The 22,145-nt window shown below is 35.3% G+C and overlaps 1 protein-coding gene across 1 annotated transcript in view; it reads right to left on the bottom strand.

Annotated features, from left to right (window-relative positions):
* Positions 1–22,145, bottom strand: part of MDGA2 (MAM domain containing glycosylphosphatidylinositol anchor 2) — a gene marked incomplete at its 5' end in the record, with an annotated part of 828,838 nt that overhangs the window by 15,029 nt on the left and 791,664 nt on the right. The window contains one exon of the mRNA XM_082649132.1: positions 1,181–1,311. Coding sequence (XP_082505258.1) covers positions 1,181–1,311 — 131 coding nt within the window. The remainder of the gene's footprint in view (positions 1–1,180; positions 1,312–22,145) is intronic.

The raw sequence follows: 22,145 nt of genomic DNA, 5'->3' as shown, positions 1-22,145 counted from the left end.
CTTTGATGCCTATAGAGGTATGTACATTTTAATATTAAGGTTACTTTTATCAGTAATGCTTTGGAGTTCTGTCGTCCCAGTTTAATTTGGTTTAATGATATGTTGCTTTACGTTCAAATTTTTTATTCTCTCTTCTTATTCTTTTTTATTCTCTATTCAACTTATTTTTATTCATTTTTTACTCAACTATTTTATTCTTCATAGAAACAAAATAATTACTAGGATCTATGAATTGAGTTGCTTTTATGTGTTTGTAGATAATCAGCTAGGATTTACTCCATTATTCTTTACCAGAGTGAAAAACTGAGTGCATTTTTATCATTCTGGTTAGTTTTAGAAGTGTAATTTCTAAATCAGTCATTAGAATTTTATAGATTAAGTTAAAGAAGACAGCATTCCACCAATTGAAAATTGGCATAATTGAAGCTCTCTGAATTTCTATACCCTTACTAAATGCCATGAAATGCAATTAAGAAATCCCCAGTAGAAAAACATACTCAGCCTGAGTATATAAAATACATATATAAAGTTGCTAAAATCACTAAAACTACATTATTTTCTCCACTAAAATAGTTTATGAAAAATTTTTTCTAGCCATGATGACCATTGCTATAATCATTAAAATTTTTATTATATATTTGCAGCTAATTCTCTTAATCCTATCTAAGCCTGTCTTCTTTTCTATATAAAAACAAATAAGAGTAACTTGTTTAAAGTTCTCTAACTTTGATAATCAAAGTAATAAATTACTAAAATGACATTACCTCAAAGAGATTTTGCTAACGTATACAAAATTCCATCAAGTAAAATTCAAACAGATTATTTGAGAATTGATCATCCAGCTTCCTTTATTATAAGAATGTATGTTGTTTGTCTTCAAGGAAAAAAATACACACATATGATTTTATAGAAACAAATTACGTCTTCTCCAGGCAAATCACTTGAATTCGGATAGACAATTATTCAAACATATTACTTGATAGATGTTAATTAATAAGAGAAAAGGACATTTTCTCTTTATAAAACAACTTTTAGAACTAAAGGGAAACTTAATCATGTTATTTTTGTGATGCTCATGTCAGAATTTTTGCATACTCATTCTAATTTTGCTCAAGATCTGCCTTTAACATTATGCTCAAGTGCAAAAATATATCCGCAGACATGATTGTTCTTTTCTTACCTGAAATGAAGTAATTGGATATATATTAACATGTGCCTCATTCCACCGTTGTCCTTTATTCCCACTTGAAGACCACAGTGGATTCTCTATCGTTGTCTGCCCTTTCAAACGTAGATAAACATTTAAAACACCTAAAAATAACAATGAAATTTTATTTTGTATATTTGCTTTGGCTTCATGTTTGTTTCTTCTTGACTGAACACTTGTAAATTATTAAAAATGAAATTTCACAGAACACTCCAGTGTCTCCTCTTCTCTTCCCCTCTCATTTCCAACCTTGTTCTTAGGACGCTTGGCCTATGTGGCAGGTCTCCAGAAATGATCACATCTTAATCCCTAGAACTTGTGACTGTTATCTTATATGGCAAAAGAGACTTAACAGATGTGATTAAATTAAGAATTTTGAGATGGGAAGATTATTCCAAATAACCTGAGTGGGTGCTAAATATTATGGTTATCTCTGGTATATTCCAAGGAGTGGGATTGCTGGGTCATATGGTAGTTCTATTTTTAGATTCTTAAGGAACCTCCATACTGATTTCCATAGTGGCTATATCAAGTTACATTCCCACCAACAGTGCATGAGGGTTCCCTCGGAAGACTGAGGCAAAAGTCTTCTGAGTACTCAACCCTCAGAATGGGAGAAAGTATTTGCAAACGAAGCAACTGACAAAGGATTAATCTCCAAAATTTACAAGCAGCTCATGCAGCTCAATATCAAAAAAACAAACAGCCCAATCCAAAAATGGGCAGAAGATCTCCCATTCTGAGGGTTGTCTTTTCATCTCATTTATGGTTTCCTTTGCTGTGCAAAAGCTTTGAAGTTTCATTAGGTCCCATTTGTTTATTTTTGTCTTTATTTCCATTTCTCTAGGAGGTGAGTCAAAAAGGATCTTGCTGTGATTTATGTCATAGAGCATTCTGCCTATGTTTTCCTCTAAGAGTTTTATAGTGTTTGGCCTTACATTTAGGTCTTTAATCCATTTTGAGTTTATTTTTGTGTATGGTATTAGGGACTGTTCTAATTTCATTCTTTTACATGTAGCTGTCCAGTTTTCCCAGCACCACTTATCGAAGAGGCTGTCTTTTTGTATATTCTTGCCTCCTTTATTAAAAATAAGGTGACCATATGTGTGTGGGTTTATCTCTGGGCTTTCTATCCTGTACCATTGATCTATATTTCTGTTTTTGTGCCAATGTCATACTATCTTGATTACTGTAGCTTTGTAGTATAGTATAAGGTCAGGGAGCCTGATTCCTCAAGCTTTATTTTTCTTTCTCAAGACTGCTTTGGCTATTTGGGGTCTTTTGTGTTTCCATACAAATTGTAAAATTTTTTGTTCTAGTTCTGTGAAAAATGCCAGTGGTAGTTTGATAGGGATTGCATTGAATCTATAGATTGCTTTGGGTAGTAGAGTCATTTTCACAATATTGATTCTTCCAATCCAAGAACATGGTATATTTCTCCATTTGTTTGTGTCGTCTTTGATTTCTTTCATCAGTATCTTATAGTTTTCTGTGTACAGGTCTTTTATCTCCTCTAGGTAGGTTTATTCCTAGATATTTTATTCGTTTTGTTGCAATGGTAAATGGGACTGTTTCCTTAATTTCTCTTTCTGATCTTTCATTGTTAGTATAGGAATGAAAGAGATTTTTGTGCATTAATTTCATATCCTGCAACCTTACCAAATTCACTGATTAGCTTTAGTAGTTTTCTGGTAGCATCTTTGGGATTCTCTATGTATAGTATCATGTCATCTGCAAACAGTGACAGTTTTACTTCTTCTTTTCCAATTTGGATTCCTTTTATTTCTTTTTCTTCTCTAATTGCCATGCCTAAGACTTCCAAAACTATACTGAATAATAGTGGCGAGAGGTGACACCCTTGTCTTCTTCCTGATCTTAGAGGAAATGCTTTCCGTTTTTCACCATTGAGAATGTTTGCTGTGCATTTGTCATTTATGTTTTGTTTATGCGAATATTGCACATAAATACTGAAAAGCAGAAAAGACAATATCAAAATCATCATTAAATTGATCAATCAGAGGTAGCCTCCTTAGTATTTTGCTGTATGTTGCTTCAGTTTTTTTTTAAATGTATATCTACATATGTAATATTGTATGGTGTAAAGTAGTTTATTCTTCAGATTTTTAGAGCAATTTTGTCTAATTCTTTATACATAAGACCACGTGTATTCATATTATACACAAATGTATAAATATGAATATCCAATTTTTAAACAACAAAAAAATCTGCATTCTTCACATAATAGCTGTCACTTTCTAGCTGGATGACCTTGTCTTGATCTCTTAATCTCTCTGCCTCAATTTCCTCATCAGGTAAGTGATGATGATAATAGTAACTAGCATAAGTTTTTTGGGGAAAATTAAAATGAGTTAATGTATGTAAACCATAAATTATGTCTCAAACATTATCTTCACTATATTTTATTATCTATCAAGATTCAAATAATATTTCTCTATTTCTCTCTCAGTGCAATAGATTACATTAGTACATTTTATGATGTGGAACTACGACTATATTACAGGAATAATTTTACTTGGTATAGGACTATTATTTTCTTATTATGGTTGATTTAATTTGCTAGTATTATATTTAGAAATAATGCATATATATTGTATTTAGAAATAATGCATGTATATATAACTTTATCCAGCTTTGTTTTCTTATCTTTCCACTTTGCAAGATCACTTTTTGCTTCAGAATCTATTATCATCTATCTCTTTCCCCTTCAGTGTAAGACATAAAATCAGTACCTCCTTGGTACTGATTTATTTTCCATAGTGTAGATTCTGTTCTGTTTCTAATGTCATCTTTATCCAGCTGTATTGTTTATGATGTTACATTCTTCTCTGATCTCATCAAGCTCCCCTTTATTTTAGTCTTTTATCCAGTTCCTTCTTTTCTTGGTCCACTGTTTTAACATTCTTATCTTTTTTTGTCTCATAAAGTTCATATTCCAATTTTATTGAAAATCTAAAGCATATACTGTACAAATTTGCCTTCCCCTGAACTGTCAGTAATTCTTCTTCAACAATATGTGCTTTTTTACTGTGTGCATGTTAGCCTCTTTTTATACTGTGGAATCTTTAATCGAGCCTGATTTTCTCTCTCTCTCTCTCTTTTCTTTTCTTTCTCTTTATTCATCTTAAATAGTACTTAGTAATCTTGTGGCATTTTCCCCAAAACTACTAATGGGGCTTCTTTTATATTCACAGGATGGGTGTGGATTTTGTTAGCTCCTCCTCTAAGATCTAAATCTGGAGGCCAGGTGAATGTGAGGTTTCACTACTAGATAAAGATTTAACAATCTGAGAATAGTGGAAAAGTATTTGTACCTTGAGCCTTTTAAGAGTTGAACTTTCTGGGGTTTTGCCTCTGTGCTCAGTGAGCCATTGTGGCAGGGAGTAGCTTTCTGAATCCATCTTTCTATTTTCTATTTTGGACACTCAGAGGGGCTCAGTTTTTCTTGCTTGCTGGTGTTGGTCTCTTGTACTTCAGAAAGGAAATTTTGTGCCAGAAGGAAAAGTCACCACAGCACATATTTCTGTGTGATGTCATTACATTATATTTTAAAACATTAATCCACAGTAGGGAGGGGTCCCAAGGAAATCAAGCTCAAATAAAAATAAATTGTGAAGGCAGGGGGGAAGATGGCGGAAGAGTAAGATGCGCAGATCACCTTCCTCCCCACAGATACATCAGAAATACATCTACACGAGGAACAACTCCTATAGAACACCCACTGAACGCTGGCAGAAGACCTCAGACCTCCCAAAAGGCAAGAAACTCCCCACGTACCTGGGTAGGGCAAAAGAAAAAAGAAAAAACAGACACAAAAGAATAGGGATGGGACCTGCACCAGTGGGAGAGAGCTGTGAAGGAGGAAAGGTTTCCACACACTAGAAGCCCCTTCACAGGCAGAGAGTGCGGGTGGCGGAGGGGGAAGCTTCGGAGCTGCGGAGGAGAGCACAGCAACAGGGGTGCAGAGGGCAAAGCAGAGAGATTCCTGCACAGAGGATCGGTGCCGACCAGCACTCACCAGCCCGAGAGGCTTGTCTGCTCACCCGCTGGGGTAAGGGGGTGCTGGGAGCTGAGGCTCAGGCTTCTGTTGGATCGCAGGGAGAGGACTGGCAGCGTGAACACAGCCTGCAGGGGGTTAGTACACCACGGCTAGCCGGAAGGGAGTCCAGGAAAAGGTCTGGACCTGCCGAAGAGGCAAGAGACTTTTTCTTCCCTCTTTGTTTCCTGGTGTGCGAGGAGAGGGGATTAAGAGCGCTGCTTAAAGGAGCTCCAGAGACGGGCGCGAGGTGCTGCTAAAAGCGCAGACCCCAGAGCAGGGCATGAGACGCTAAGGCTGCTGCTGCCGCCACCAAGAATCCTGTGTGCGAGCACAGGTCACTATCCACATCACCCCTCCCGGGAGCCCGTGCAGCCCGCCACTGCCAGGGTCCCGGGATACAGGGACAACTTCCCAGGGAGAACGCAAGGCGCGCTTCAGGCTGGTGCAACGCCCTGCTGGCTTCTGCCGCCGCAGGCTCGCCCCGCACTCCATGCCCCTCCCTCCCCCCAGCCTGAGTGAGCCAGAGTCCCTGAAGCAGCTGCTCCTTTAACCCCGTCCTGTCTGAGCGAAGAACAGATGCCCTCCGGCCACCTACACGCAGAGGCGGGGCCAAATCCAAAGCTGAACCCCAGGAGCTGTGCGAACAAAGAAGAGAAAGGGAAATCTCTCCCAGCAGCCTCAGGAGCAGCGGATTAAATCTCCACAATCAACTTGATGTACCCTGCATAGGTGGAATACCTAAATAGACAACGAATCATCCCAAATTGAGGAGGTGGACTTTGAGAGCAAGATATATTATTTTTTCCCCTTTTCCTCTTTTTGTAAGTGTGTATGTGTATGCTTCTGTGTGAGAATTTCTCTGTATAGCTTTGCTTTCACCATTTGTCCTCAGGTTCCGTCTGTCCATTTTTTTTTCTTAATAATTACTTTTTATTTTAATAACTTTATTTTATTTTATCTTACTTTATTTTATTTTATCTTCTTCCTTCCTTCCTCCCTTCCTTCCTTCCTTCCTTCCTTCCTCTTTTTTTTCCCTTTTATTCTGAGCCCTGTGTATGAAAGGCTCTTGGTGCTACAGCCAGGAGTCAGTGCTGTGCCTCTGACGTGGGAGAGCCAACTTCAGGACACTGGTCAACAAGAGACCTCCCAGCTCCACATAATAACAAATGGCGAAAATCTCCTAGAGATCTCCATCTGAACACCAACACCCAGCTTCACTCAACGACCTGCAAGCTACAGTGCTGGACACCCTATGGCAAACAACTAGCAAGACAGGAACAAAACCACACCCATTAGCAGAGAGGCTGCCTAAAATCATTATAAGGCCACAGACACCCCAAAACACACCACCAGACGTTGACCTGCCCACCAGAAAGACAAGATCCAACCTCATCCACCAGAACACAGGCACTAGTCCCCTCCACCAGGAAGCCTACACAAGCCGCTGAACCAACTTTAGCCACTGGGAACAGACACCCAAAACAACGGGAACTATGAACCTGCAGCCTGCAAAAAGGAGACCCCAAACACAGTAAGATAAGCAAAATGAGAAGACAGAAAAACACACAGCAGATGAAGGAGCAGAATAAAAACCCACCAGACCTAACAAATGAAGAGGAAATAGGCAGTCTACCTGAAAAAGAATTCAGAAAATGATAGTAAAGATGATCCAAAATCGTGGAAATAGAATAGAGAAAATGCAAGAAACATTTAACAAGGACCTAGAAGAACTAAAGAGGAAACAAGCAATGATGAACAACACAATAAATGAACTTAAAAATATTCTAGAAGGGATCAATAGCAGAATAACTGAGGCAGAAGAACAGATAAGTGACCTGGAAGATAAAATAGTGGAAATAACTACTGCAGAGCAGAATAAAGAAAAAAGAATGAAAAGAACTGAGGACAGTCTCAGAGACCTCTGGGACAACATTAAACATACCAACATTCGAATTATAGGGGTCCCAGAAGAAGAAGAGAAACAGAAAGGCACTGAGAAAATACTTGAAGAGATTATAGTTGAAAATTTCCCTAATATGGGAAAGGAAACACTTAAGCTAGTCCAGGAAGCACAGAGAGTCCCATACAGGATAAATCCAAGGAGAAACATGCCAAGACACATATTAATCAAACTATCAAAAGTTAAATACAAAGAAAGCATATTAAAAGCAGCAAGGGGAAAACAACAAATAACACACAAGGGAATCCCCATAAGGTTAACAGCTGATCTTTCAGCAGAAACTCTGCAAGCCAGAAGGGAGTGGCAGCACATATTTAAAGTGATGAAGGAGAAAAACCTACAACCAAGATTAGTCTACCCAGCGAGGATCTCATTAAGATTTGATGAAGAAATTAAAACCTTTACAGACATGCAAAAGCTGAGGGAGTTCAGCACCACCAAATAAGCTTTACAACAAATGCTAAAGGAACTTCTCTAGGCAAGAAACACAAGAGAAGGAAAAGACCTACAATAACAAACCCAAAACAATTAAGAAAATGGGAATAGGAACATACATATCGATAATTACCTTAAATGTAAATGGACTAAATGCTCCCACCAAAAGACACAGATTGGCTGAATGTATACAAAAACAAGACCCATATATATGCTGTTTACAAGAGACCCACTTCAGACCTAGGGACACATACAAACTGAAAGTGAGGGGATGGAAAAAGATATTCCATGCAAATGGAAATCAAAAGAAAGCTGGCATAGCAATTCTCATATCAGACAAAATAGACTTTAAAATAAACACTGTTAGAAGAGACAAAGAAGGACACTACATAATGATCAAGGGATAGATCCAAGAAGAAGATATAACAATTGTAAATATTTATGCACCCAACATAGGAGCACCTCAATACATAAGGCAAATACTAACAGCCATAAAAGGGGAAATCAACAGTAACACATTCATAGTAGGGGACTTTAACACTCCACTTTCACCAATGGACAGATCATCCAAAATGAAAGTAAATAAGGAAACACAAGTTTTAAATGATACATTAAACAAGATGGATTTAATTGATATTTATAGGACATTCCATCCAAAAAACACAGAATACACATATTTCTCAAGTGCTCATGGAACATTCTCCAGGGTAGATCATATCTTGGGTCACAAATCAAGCCTCGGTAAATTTAAGAAAATTGAAATTGTATCAAGTATCATTTCCGACAACAACGCTATGAGACTAGATATCAATTACAGGAAAAGAGCTGTAAAAATACAAACACATGGAGGCTAAACAATACACTACTTAATAACGAAGTGATCACTGAAGAAATCAAAGAGGAAATCAAAAAATACCTAGAAACAAATGACAATGAAAAAACGACAACCCAAAACCTATGGGATACAGCAAAAGCATTCCTAAGAGGGAAGTTTATAGCAATACAATCCTACCTTAAGAAACAGGAAACATCTCGAATAAACAACCTAATCGTGCACCTAAAGCAATTAGAGAAAGAAGAACAAAAACCCCCCAAAGTTAGCAGAAGGAAAGAAATCATAAAGATCAGATCAGAAATAAACGAAAAAGAAATGAAGGAAACGATAGCAAAGATCAATAAAACTAAAAGCTGGTTCTTTGAGAAGATAAACAAAATTGATAAACTATTAGCCAGACTCATCAAGAAAAAAAGGGAGAAGACTCAAATCAATAGAATGAGAAATGAAAAAGGAGAAGTAACAACTGACACTGCAGAAATACAAAAGATCATGAGATATTACTACAAGCAACTCTATGCCAATAAAATAGACAACCTGGAAGAAATGGACAAATCCTTAGAAATGCACAACCTGCCAAGACTGAGTCAGGAAGAAATAGAAAATATGAACAAACGAATCACAAGCACTGAAATTGAAACTGTGATTAAAAATCTTCCAACAAACAAAAGCCCAGGACCAGATGGCTTCACAGGCAAATACTATCAAACATTTAGAGAAGAGTTAACACCAATACCTCTAAAACTCTTCCAAAATATAGCAGAGGGAGGAACACTCCCAAACTCATTCTATGAGGCCACCAACACCCTGATACCAAAACCAGACAAAGATACTACAAAAAAAGAAAATTACAGGCCAATATCACTGATGAACATAGATGCAAAAATCCTCAACAAAATACTAGCAAACAAAATCCAACAGCACATTAAAAGCGCCATACACCATGATCAAATGGGGTTTATTCCAGGAATGCAAGGATTCTTCAATATACGCAAATCAATCAACGTGATACACCATATTAACAAATTGAAGGAGAAAAACCATATGATCATCTCAATAGATGCAGAGAAAGCTTACAACAAAATTCACCACCCATTTATGATAAAAACCCTGCAGAAAGTAGGCATAGAGGGAACTTTCCTCAACGTAATAAAGGCCATATATGACAAACACACAGCAACATCATCCTCAATGGTGAAAAACTGAAAGCATTTCCACTAAGATCAGGAACAAGACAAGGTTGCCCACTATCCTCACTGTTATTCAACATAGTTTTGGAAGTTTTAGGCACAGCAATCAGAGAAGAAAAGGAAATAAAAGGAATCGAAATTGGAAAGGAAGAAGTAAAGCTGTCACTGTTTGCAGATGACATGATACTATACATAGAGAATCCTAAAGATGCTACCAGAAAACTACTAGAGCTAATCAATGAATTTGGTAAAGTTGCAGGATACAAAATTAATGCACAGAAATCTCTGGCATTCCTATATACTAATGATGAAAAATCTGAAAGTGAAATCAAGAAAACACTCCCATTTACCACTGCAACAAAAAGAATAAAATATCTAGGCATAAACCTACCTAAGGAGACAAAAGACCTGTATGCAGAAAATTATAAGACACTGATGAAAGAAATTAAAGATGATACAAATAGATGGAGAGATATACCATGTTCTTGGATTGGAAGAATCAACATTGTGAAAATGACTCTACTACCCAAAGCAATCTACAGATTCAATGCAATCCCTATGAAACTACCACTGGCATTTTTCACAGAACTAGAACAAAATATTTCACAATTTGTATGGAAACACAAAAGACCCCAAATACCCAATGAAATCTTGAGAACAAAAAACGGAGCTGTAGGATCAGGCTCCCTGACTTCAGACTATACTATAAAGCTATAATAATCAAGATAGTATGGTACTGGCACAAAAACAGAAAGACAGATCAATAGAACAGGATAGAAAGCCCAGAGGTAAACCCATGCACATATGGTCACCTTATCTTTGATAAAGGAGGCAGGAATGTACAGTAGAGAAAGGACAGCCTCTTCAATAAGTGGTGCTGGGAAAACTGGACAGGTACATGTAAAAGTATGAGATTAGATCACTCCCTAACATCATACACAAAAAAAAGCTCAAAATGGATTAAAGACCTAAATGTAAGGCCAGAAAGTATCAAACTCTTAGAGGAAAACATAGGCAGAGCACTCTATGACATAAATCACAGCAAAATCCTTTTTGACCCACCTCCTAGAGAAATGGAAATAAAAACAAAAATAAACAAATGGGACCTAATGAAACTTCAAAGCTCTTGCACAGCAAAGGAAACCATAAACAAGACTAAAAGACAACCCTCTGAATGGGAGAAAATATTTTCTAAAGAAGCAACTGACAAAGGATTAATCTCCAAAATTTATAAGCAGCTCATGCAGCTCAATAACAAAAAACCAAACAACCCAATCCAAAAATGGGAAGAAGACCTAAATAGACATTTTTCCAAATAAGATATACAGACTGCCAACAAACACATGAAAGAATGCTCAACATCATTAATCATTAGAGAAATGCAAATCAAAACTACAATGAGATATCACCTCACACCAGTCAGAATGGCCATCATCAAAAAATCTAGAAACAATAAATGCTGGAGAGGGTGTGGAGAAAAGGGAACACTTTTGCACTGCTGGTGGGAATGTGAATTGGTACAGCCATTATGGAGAACAGTATGGAGGTTCCTTAAGAAACTAAAAATAGAACTACCATATGACTCAGCAATCCCACTACTGGGCATATACCCTGAGCAAACCATAATTCACAAAGAGTGATGTACCAAAATATTCATTGGAGCTCTATTTACAATAGCCAGGAGATGGAAGCAACCTAAGTGTCCATCATCGGCTGAATGGATAAAGAAGATGTGGCACATATATACAATGGAGTATTACTCAGCCATAAAAAGAAACGAAATTGAGTTATTTGTAGCGAGGTGGATGGACCTAGAGTCTCATACAGAGTGAAGTAAGTCAGAAAGAGAAAGACAAATACCATATGCTAACCCATATATATGGAATCTAAGAAAAAAAAAAAGTCATGAACCTAGGGGTAAGATGGGAATAAAGACAGAGATCTACTAGAGAATGGACTTGAGGATATGGGGAGGGGGAAGGGTAAGTGCTAAAGTGAGAGAGTGGCATGGACATATATACACTACAAAACGTAAAATAGATAGCTAGTGGGAAGCAGCCGCATAGTACAGGGAGATCAGCTCGGTGCTTTGTGACCACCTAGAGGGGTGGGACAGGGAGGGTGGGAGGGAGGGAGACGCAAGAGGGAAGAGATATGGGAACATATGTATATGTATAACTGATTCACTTTGTTATAAAGCAGAAACTAACACAGCATTGTAAAGCAATTATACTCCAATAAAGATGTAAAAAATATAAATAAATAATTAAATTGCATTAAACATTAAATAAAGTGATAGTACTTTTTTGAACCTGTTGTCATTGGATGAACAAAGCATTATGTAGCATATACCTTTCAGAAATTATTTGAAGAAATAGCCTGTGTGCGAATTAATTAGGAAAGGACTGCTTGCCTATTCCATGGCCTACCTCTACTATAGCTTCTAGCTGTATCAATGGTAACTGATTGAATTGAGCTGTAATAATTTCTACTGATTTCTATTTAAACTGTATTGCTTTCTCAGAAAGGAAAGTAACAGTTATCTTTTAATTTTTATTTTACTTTATTTTTTGTATTTCTTAAATATATCCCCTTAACTTCTTAACCTAGTAGAAGTCCTTCAATAGCTTGCATGTAAAAAAATGAAGCCTGCTCCCTCTAAGCTACCAATGCAGTTCAAGTTGTTCCATACATTAAAAAATTATCAATGGATACTTAAGTAAATGTGAGGTGCTAATGTAAACAGATGGCAGTGAATGAATTACCATTTTATATGGAAGTCTTATTTCTCTTGGGTAGCATGGCCTGTTATTTTGATTAAAGTGACAGGAATCAATCCTGTCATCAAATCAGTACATGGAAATTTCTTTTAAATGTTAATAAAATGATTATACACTTTTTAGACTTATTCATTTTAATTAGGCTAACAAAGCAGTGTTTACTATATGTCTTTCAGAATTTACTTAAAGTAATAAATGCATACTTTTGAAATAAAACACATATTAATATATATGACTTACCATTACTATATCAATAATGATAGATTACTGTATCTATATTGAATGTATTTTATCTCAGAGAATATGCTTTGCTGTGATCATGTTCACTTTTTCTTAAATAACATTTTCTTTTTACATATATAATTTCAAAGTTGAATTATTACTATTTATATTTATTGAATGTGTACTCTGTGAAAAATATTTTTCTTAGGTCTAAAGAGGCCAGGTCTAAATTATCCCAGATTTTGAATTGGTTTTTGAATAGATTATATAGCTAGATTTTACTTAAAAAGGCAAGTATTACTTTTTTTATAACAAAAAGACACTAGAAATATAACTGAAATAAGTTCTTTCAAATATATTATAATTTAAGTGTCTTATTCTTATGTACATAATATTAATTATATTCCATTTTCCAAATCAATGAATACAAATTATTGATTCACTGGTCTATTTTAGAGCTGATGACAAAAATGCTATTAATAGACAACTGATTTTGGAACATTTTTTAAAGCATGTTTACAGCTTTTAAGGTATAAAAGAGAATTCAGTACCAAAATTTACTTAAACTTATGTCCAGGTCGTCTTGGTCAACAAAATTAGAACTTGCAAAACAGAATAAAGCTATTCAAGAGAAGTTAGATTCAGCAAAGCTGATTCAGCGCATTATTATATATAGTATTACAGTAAGAAAATTCCAAAGTGAATATGATGGATTGTGTTAATACCCTTTAAAAGTAACTTTAAATCCTCAGAGGCAGTGTATTTATGCTTTGGTAAGCACCAGATATCAATAGGTATGAATTTAATCATCCCCAAGGATTTTCAAATGTTATGTAGTGCCATGACACAAGTTTGAAGTTGGTAAGCAAAACTTAACTATCTTTTTCTTCTGGGTTTCCTAATTCTTATCTTCTGGTCACCAGTCTTTAAGAGTTAGGTGCCAGAGTTAGAGATAACTTTGTTCATCTCATGCTTAGGGATTACAGTCAGAAAGGCTAAATGAACTAAATGCCGTATTATCTCATGAGCAGTGACCTAAGGTTTGGGGTTATTCATGGTGTTATTCAATAACACACTTCTTATTTTAATATTATTTCATATAAATTGCAGTATAAAATATAAGTTGCTTAAATATTATTTATAATTACTGTTACCAAGTTCTCTTCTTTCTTTAAGTCCTTAGCATAAACTTACTTTTAATTATTTTACTATAAATGTGTTTTATATGTTTTAGATAAATAATTTAAATATATGTCCTAAAATGTGTATACTTCTTTTTTTAATAGATACTTGAAATTACCAAGTTCATATAAATTAATCTGTAATTTGCTTTACTCCAAAGCCTGGGGAATCACTTGAATATAAATCACATTTTTATTCTAATCATTAATACAGGCTCATTAATTTGAGTTTCAAGATGTGCCAAAATCACCTAGCTCCAGGGAAGAGCTATCTATTGATAGGTAATTGGTAACATCATTTGTATTATACACACAGACAAAATGGGAAATTATAAAATCATTATTTTCTGCTTGAATAGAAACAGCTGCAGCATTCATTGTTATTATTTTTTAAAATATATAATTGCAATGATATCTTAAATAAAAAGTGTCAATTCACTTTCTCCAGTCATTACCATGCCTTCTTGTATCCAGTTGAATCTCTACATTAGTGTCCAATAAATTTACTAAAACATAGCTTTCATCAGGATTTCTATTTGTCTGATATATGCAGAGACCTTATATAGATCTTGTCATTATTTGTTTCTAAAGCCAAGCAGGACCCTGTGGGGCCCTCCCAGGTACAAATCCTTTCCAAGCCCTCCATTTCTTGCTTATAGGAACAAGGCTTCAGTTTCCTAGACCTTTCAGGACTACCAAAGGGCAAATTCAAACAGTTGCTAACCAGAAAAGTGAAGGAATGCAGAAACAAAGGAGGAACAGTCAAGAAACAATAGTGCAGTGATGGGGCAGGGTCCTGGTTCCTCCTGAAGAAGTATACATAACAACATCTTCGAATTCTTCTGCACGAACTAAGGCCCCCACCTAGGTGGAGGATGGTAACATATGGCTGAGCACAAGATTCCTGGAGCACTGCCCTGTTACCTCAGCACCAACCAATCAGAAGATAGTCTGATACCCTGCATCGCTCACCCCAAAGTTTGCTTATAAAAACGCTTCCCCAAAAACCAAGGGAGTTTGGGCTTTGTAGCTTGACCTGTGTGTTCTCCTTGCTTGGCTTTTGCAATAAACCTTTCCCTGATACAAACTCTGACACTTGGGTTTGTTTGGCCTCACTGTGCATAGGACACGCTAACTTGCATTCATCAACACTTACCTCTTTTAGAGGATGGTTTACATTTCTTTTCTTCCTTAGAAACTTTATTTTAACTCTGCTGTTCTAGGTGTTCTCTCCTTGTTCACCCATGGCATGGGCCTATCATGCATTTTTGGTGTATATTACTTTTTGGCTTTTATTCAGTAATTTATTACCCTAAATAAATTATAAACTATTTGATGGATAAGAACCTTTTATCTTAATTCTCTTTTATCCTTTATAGTTCCCTAAACACCACTAGGCACATAGCATGTGCAATTCATCCTATTGAACAGAAATGAGTGAATCTAAGACCTAAGGGTAAAAGTACTCATCATAATAAACCTACACTTCCAATGAAGTTAGTTTAAAAAGGTTGGTACACTGGATGAGAAACAAAAGCATTTAACTTATTTGCTTACCATTAATTTGATTGATGAAATAATACTGTTTATTAATTACACTGAAAATGAGATGTATATTTGAAACACAAGACTTTCTCAGTCACATTATTAATTTTGTTTAAACATCCTACCTTCTACTATACCTTGTCTGAGGCAATGTAGGGGATCAGAATTTGCCACCCTAAAATATGTCTCTTTGGCATATTAATTGTTTTAAGCTTGTTATTTTCTGAGAAACAGCAGAAGTGGGAAAGACTCTGAAACCAAGTAGGAGTTGCCCCTTTGTAAGAAACATGTACATTTATAAGGGAAATCTCCATTTGTAAGTGTGTCTCCCTCTTATACCTGGACACATGTATACATGAGGACAACCAGGTCTCTAGAAACTCTTATCAATAGAGAAGGCAATGACTTAAATCTGCATCACAATCACCCAGTTACTGCACTTTTCCTGGTAACCTCCCATAGCTGACTCTCCCTACCCTCAACATCCTCTTTTATCTTTAGCTGACGAGGGTAGTCAAGGTGAGGACTTTGGCCATTTTGACGAGTTACTCAGTTTTTCTGGGTCTCTCCCATGTATACACATTACTAAACTTTGTTTGATTTTCTCCTGTTAATTTATCTCATGTCAATTTAATTCTTAGACCACCCAGAACCCAGAAAAGTAGAGGAAAACTTCTTCCTCAACAGGACCATCATCAATGAATAATTAAATAGGAAGAAAATAAATTTAGGGACAGTTGGTGGTTCATAACCAGAGACTTAAAAGGTAAATGTACTACATATTACATATGGTCTTATTAGAGAGTCTGTGACAAGGATCTGTAATAATATTTTGATTATACGTGGTAATAAATCATGGTTGAAGTCTATCTACCACCCCCTTAAAAAATACATCTTAATTTAACAAAGCAGTTTACTGAATGAATGTCTTCTTTCTATTGCATTGTTTTCACACTGATGACATCGGCATTATCAGTATTAACTACAAACAAGACTTCACTGAAAGCATTATATAATTCTTAACAGAAAGAGTGGCTTAATATCAATTATTAACTAACAGCCCACTGTAGGTAGCTATTCTCTAATATTTAAATGTAGAATACTAAATAACTTTATCTATTCTCTCAGCCACCAGGGAATTGTCTTTTACAAGGACCTTAATTCTGAGAAATTATCAAGATGTAAGTATCTCAAAATTACATATTTATTTTGCTGAGATTCTTCTACAGTCAATGTAATTAAGACTCTGAAATAATGGCACCTTAATATTTTTTTTTTCAAGCTCAAATCGACTCTCACACGGTATTTAACGCCAAGGGGAAAAATATGTGAGTAGATTTTCTGTTTTACAAATATATCTGAGATATAAGCAAAAATGTTGATTTAAAAAAATACTAATCGGAAGAAATATGATCTTTGACTAAAATAAGAATAAAAATCAGACTCCTAAAATCATGCAAAAGATTGTCACCTTTGCTTTCTCTACACCTTGTATAAAAACATTTAAGTCCCCTTTTAAAAATCTTTGAATGTCAGCACTGAGAAAGCTTTAATCCAGCTCTTGCTAACGGATAACCTGAGATATCTTATTAAGAGAAACTTAATTGAGGTTAATTTCAGATTCATTAAATTTTATTTCTACATTTTGTTAGATCATCATAAGGTAACATGGATCATAATATTTCAGCTGAAAACCCAAATTTTATTCTTTAATGTTATTATGGCCTTTCAGTATATACAATTTTTATTTGTACATGTTTCATGTTTTTTCTAAAAATACTACATGAAGATATTGCTAAGAGTATAGCAATATCTATATAGTATAGCAATATCTATATTGCTTATAGATACTGAGTACTTTTACAAAATACTAAGTACTTTCATAAAGATAAATTTCCCTTTAATTAATTAAGAAATATGTGACACTTTTGTTTTCCTCTACACTTTAGCTGCCAGATAACTTAAATTCAAATTCAAGTTAAGTCAGTGATTAACTTCTATTTTTTTTCCAACCTATCCTATAAGGTCTTGGTGAAACTACCTTCTGGTTTCAATCTAAACTCATACTTTCATTTCCCTCATGTTGTCATTCTTCTAGCACACTCAGAAACTAAAGTATCTATTTTTGGATGATTTTTTAAAAATCTATTGAGCATTTGTTTTTTCAAAGGATCAAATATAAATAAATCATGCTATTGCTCTCAAGGAGCTTACAGTCTAACAGGGGTCAGGGTGACAAACATTATGATAAAGATGTGCACCAGGTGTTAGGAGAACAGAAGGAGCAGGGAGGATGGGGAGGAATTTGAGCAGATGTCTTTGAGTTGGTTTTTGAAGGAAGAATATGAGTAATCTAGATGATTAAAGAGGTGAAAAAGTACTACTTCTACCATATGTTTTAAAAAATATTCATTTACTTAACAAATATTTATGGATGGTCAAATAAACATTTACATTTGCAGGGTACCATGTGATGAGAAGAATCATTGTTTCTACTCTTCCAAAGTATACAGTTCAAGTAGGACAAAAAACAGAGTCTGTAAAGAAGCCCCAGATACAACATAGATTGATTTGGAGAACTTCAGGTATAACTGGAATAAACCATGGAGTTGCCCCAAGGAGATGCTGGAAAAGCATGTATCCTTGAGGTCCTTACGTTACTAGTTTTAGAGAATGATCTTTATCCCCAGAAACTAGGGGCCAAAGAGACAGCAAGGAAGGCGGTTAGCAGACTAATTCAGTACAATACACAAGAAGGGATGGAGAGTCGAACTGAGCATTATATCCTAAAATACATTTCAAAACGCTGAGGATTGATGTCCTGATCGCCAACCTCTCCAGCTCTCTCTATATCCCTAATCAGTACCGATTTCCTTTTACAACTTTCCTAAAATGGTTTACTCTTTGAAAATGAAACCTTTGCATTTATTTTAAACAGAAAATAGAAACTGTTAAGAAGACAAATTTCACATCTGTTTGCTGTTCTTGCATCTAAGAATGAATCAAAAGCCACATTCTTAATTGTTTTCATCCCATCTCAGTAGAAGAGACATTAGTATCCTCTTCAAGGCTAATCCCCCACCAGACCTCTAAATTCTCATCTCTTCAAGAAACTTGCTTCCCTCTGATTTGTGTATCTCTAAACTTACCCTTTCTTTTATCTCTTTTTTCTCTTATTTAAGTCCTTTTACAATCCCACATCTCTCTACTTCATCACTTCTTCCTTACCCTCAAGATTCATGACAATAGATGTCATTGATGAACTCCTTTTCCTTGCTTCCCATTTGTTCCACAGTGAAATTAGCTTTCTAGAGGCACAACTGTATTTGAACCATTGTTATCAAGTTCAATGAATGTATTCATAAGTGTCTTTTGTATTTTTATATTTAATTTCCTGGTATGTTATGATGCTTATATTTCAAATTCTCATTTCTAGAAATAAATGAAGTACCTATTTTACTGACTTTTAATAAGCTCTTGTCATATCCAGTGACCTCATATGAGGTTCAATTTCTTTGTAAGAAAATTAGAAATTTAGCTGATTAATCAATCAAAATGCCTCCTAGTGGTCATAGGATTGCTGAAATAGTCTTATATTATTGTCAATAGCCAGATCATGTACATTGTATTATATCATGTACATATAAATCAACAGTTAAAGGGTGACACATTAGAGCTTTCATTTATTTTTTATTAAGTCAATTTTGATGGAAACTTAACAAGAAATTGTACCACTGTGGCAGATAACCTCTAAGATGCTACCCAATGATTTCAACCTCCTAGGATTAACACTCTTGTGTCATTTCCTCCCCCTGAATGTGAGTTGGAACAATCAATCAGTTATAATAAATAGAATAAGTTATGGGATATCACTCCAGTCATCAAGTTATTAAAAATTCTTGGGCATGTATTTGCTCTCTCTTCATAGATCGCTTGCTCTGGAGGAGGCCTGCTGCCATGAGACAGTCCTATAGAGACATCACATGGCAAAAAACTGAGAAAAGCCTCTGGCCAACAGCCAGCAAGAAATCAGTATCCTTAGTCCAACACCTGTGAGGGAGTGAGACCTGCCAAAAACCTGGTGAGTGCGCTTAGAAGGGTATTGTCCCCAAATGTGGTCTTCAAATTAGACAGCAGTCCTACCTGATAGCTTTTCTGCAACCTCATGAGAGACCTAGAACTACAGACACTCAGATAAGCCATACCCATACTCGTGACCCACAGAAAATATGAGATCATAAATGATTTAAAGTACAAAATGTTTTTAGTTTTAAAGTACAAAATGTGGGAGAAATTTATCATGCAGCAATAGATAAGTAATATAACATATCTGACTTTATTTCAAAGAGGAACCTCTTTTCTAAATAATGAATAACTGATCACCCTTTTTTGTATTATTAAAAAAATTGTGACTCTTCTCAGTGATATATTGTCCGTTAGTCCCAGTTAAAAGAGCAATGATTATTTATGGTTGACCAGGAAGTAATAACTGCAAGTAGGCTATTAGAAATCCAGGACAAATCATTTTTGAATCTGGATTTCCAAAAGAAGGAATAAAACTAAGACTGTAATTTGTAAAAACCAGTGACTATAAATGCATACCAGTTTAACAGATGAATGAGTGTCTTAGAATAATATTTGCAAAGAGGAAGGGTTTTAGATACAGGCAGCAACTCTCTAATGAGGTAGTTCACCTAGCCATCACTAATTAGTCATGTCTGGAACAGATATTTTTGCCTAGATTTTAGTAAGCAGCATGACTGTGCCCTGCTGAGAGGAGACCCAAGTGACAGACCTAATACCTGCAACCTTCAACCATCTGAGGAAGCAGAGAAATGGCACAGGTATCAAAGTGGTAAATATTTGAGAACATGGAAGAAATGGAGAACTGCCTTCTCTTTGAAATAAGCAGAACAAAACTAGCAGAACAAGTAGGCATTCACTGACAATAAAGAGCATAAGAATAACAACTGTGAAGTTAAAAGTATATTGAAATTATCTTGGGATTCAGCATAAATATGCAGAAAGTTTGAGAGGGAGCTCTAAGGTAGGCAGCCTCAAAAATAAGGTAAATACATAGTTTACTCATTAAAGTAATTCAATATATTGATCTTGGAATTATTTATTTAAAAACCATTTTAAATATGCCTGTTCCAAGGTAAATCAGGAGAAAAAAAAGTCCATGAAATATATTCGAAATAGAGAGTAAGTAAAATCATACCTCATCAACTAAAGGGAAGAATTAGAGTTGAGCTAATTCTGTTTGTAATGAGAGTAATCTCATAATAAGTAAGATGGTTTGGCAATTGTGTGGAGATTTATTTCCTTCATAGTTTAGGCCGTAGTGAACCCATGACTATTCTCACAGATTTCTAATTGCTTTTCCAGTCCATATTCTGTTTCTCAATAATTTTACCCACACTTATAAGATTTATTTTTCCAAATCATATATCGCACTATGCTTGTTGTCTGCACAAAATCCGTAATAATTCCGCCCTGACTACTAAATAGCTAAGCTTTCACAACATTGCAAAGGTCTCCCTGCAGAGTGGCGAAGCAGGCAAACTACGTGTCCAGCTTCCCAGGTTAGTATTTTGGCTTCACTACTTATCAGTTATGATATGATGGGCATGGTAATTAAAATTCTCTATATTTTAGTTTCCTTATCTATAAAAAACAGGATAACAATTTTAATGACTGCAAATATTTATTGTGAACATTAAGAGAAATAATCCATCACGTGTTAGGAATCGTGGCCTGGTCCATTATGATTACTTCATAAATATTAGCTATTACTTTATTATTGATAATATTGCTGCTCTTTGAAATTCAAAGTAACCTAAGATTATGCGTGTCTATCATCTGATAGAAGACTTTATATATGTTATCTCATTTAACTTGAACTACATATTTCTGAATTAGGAATTATTATTCCTATTTTACAGATGAGGAGAGCAAGATCTAGACATTTTAAGTGACTTTTGTAAATGCTTACAGTGACTGACTGCTACAACCAAATTCCCACCCAGGTTTCCTAACTTCATGTTGAGGGCATTTTTTGCTGCATAAGAGTTTTCCTTTCTGGGCTTGTCACCTACTGCTCCACTGTGAAGAATATGGAGTAATAATGTTGGCTATGAATTTGAACACCAGCATAACCAGTTACTTGTAATTCATACAAACTCACTGAGGTTCAGTTTTCTCGACTGTGAAAGATGGATAATGATGCTCATTTTTATAAATTTATTAAAAGGATTACTTCACTTAAATAAGTATAGTAGCTGGTATATATCATGTGCACAATTTTGTTACTTTATATGAAAATATTTACACTTTTATTTTGTTAAATTTATCTTAAGACCATATTATCCTCATATCTTGCATTTTACTTCCTCATTACCAGTGCTTTAATCTTCCCTATGCTTATCTCTGTCTATTGAAAATGTACACTTCTCTCATAGAGAAACGTTTCCCTTTGTCCCAAAGCATTGCCTTATCCTCCAAATAGACAGAGATCCACAATCCCTTGCCAATCTCTGTGGAGCTAGATATGCTTCACCATTCAGAATTTTGTTTTACTTTAGAAAGTTAAAAGAGGGTATGTCTTGTATATTATGTAACATCCCCAGGAAAGAACTGAAACAGAATCCCATAATTAAACACAGTAATATTTTTGCTGTAAATAGTACATATGTTCACACTCATTTGGATAAATAAAGACTATACATATGTT

This window comes from Grampus griseus, assembly GCF_964374135.1.
Source record: "Grampus griseus genome assembly, chromosome: 2".
Lineage (NCBI taxonomy): Eukaryota > Metazoa > Chordata > Mammalia > Artiodactyla > Delphinidae > Grampus > Grampus griseus.
This window is presented reverse-complemented; position numbering and strand designations above follow the sequence as displayed.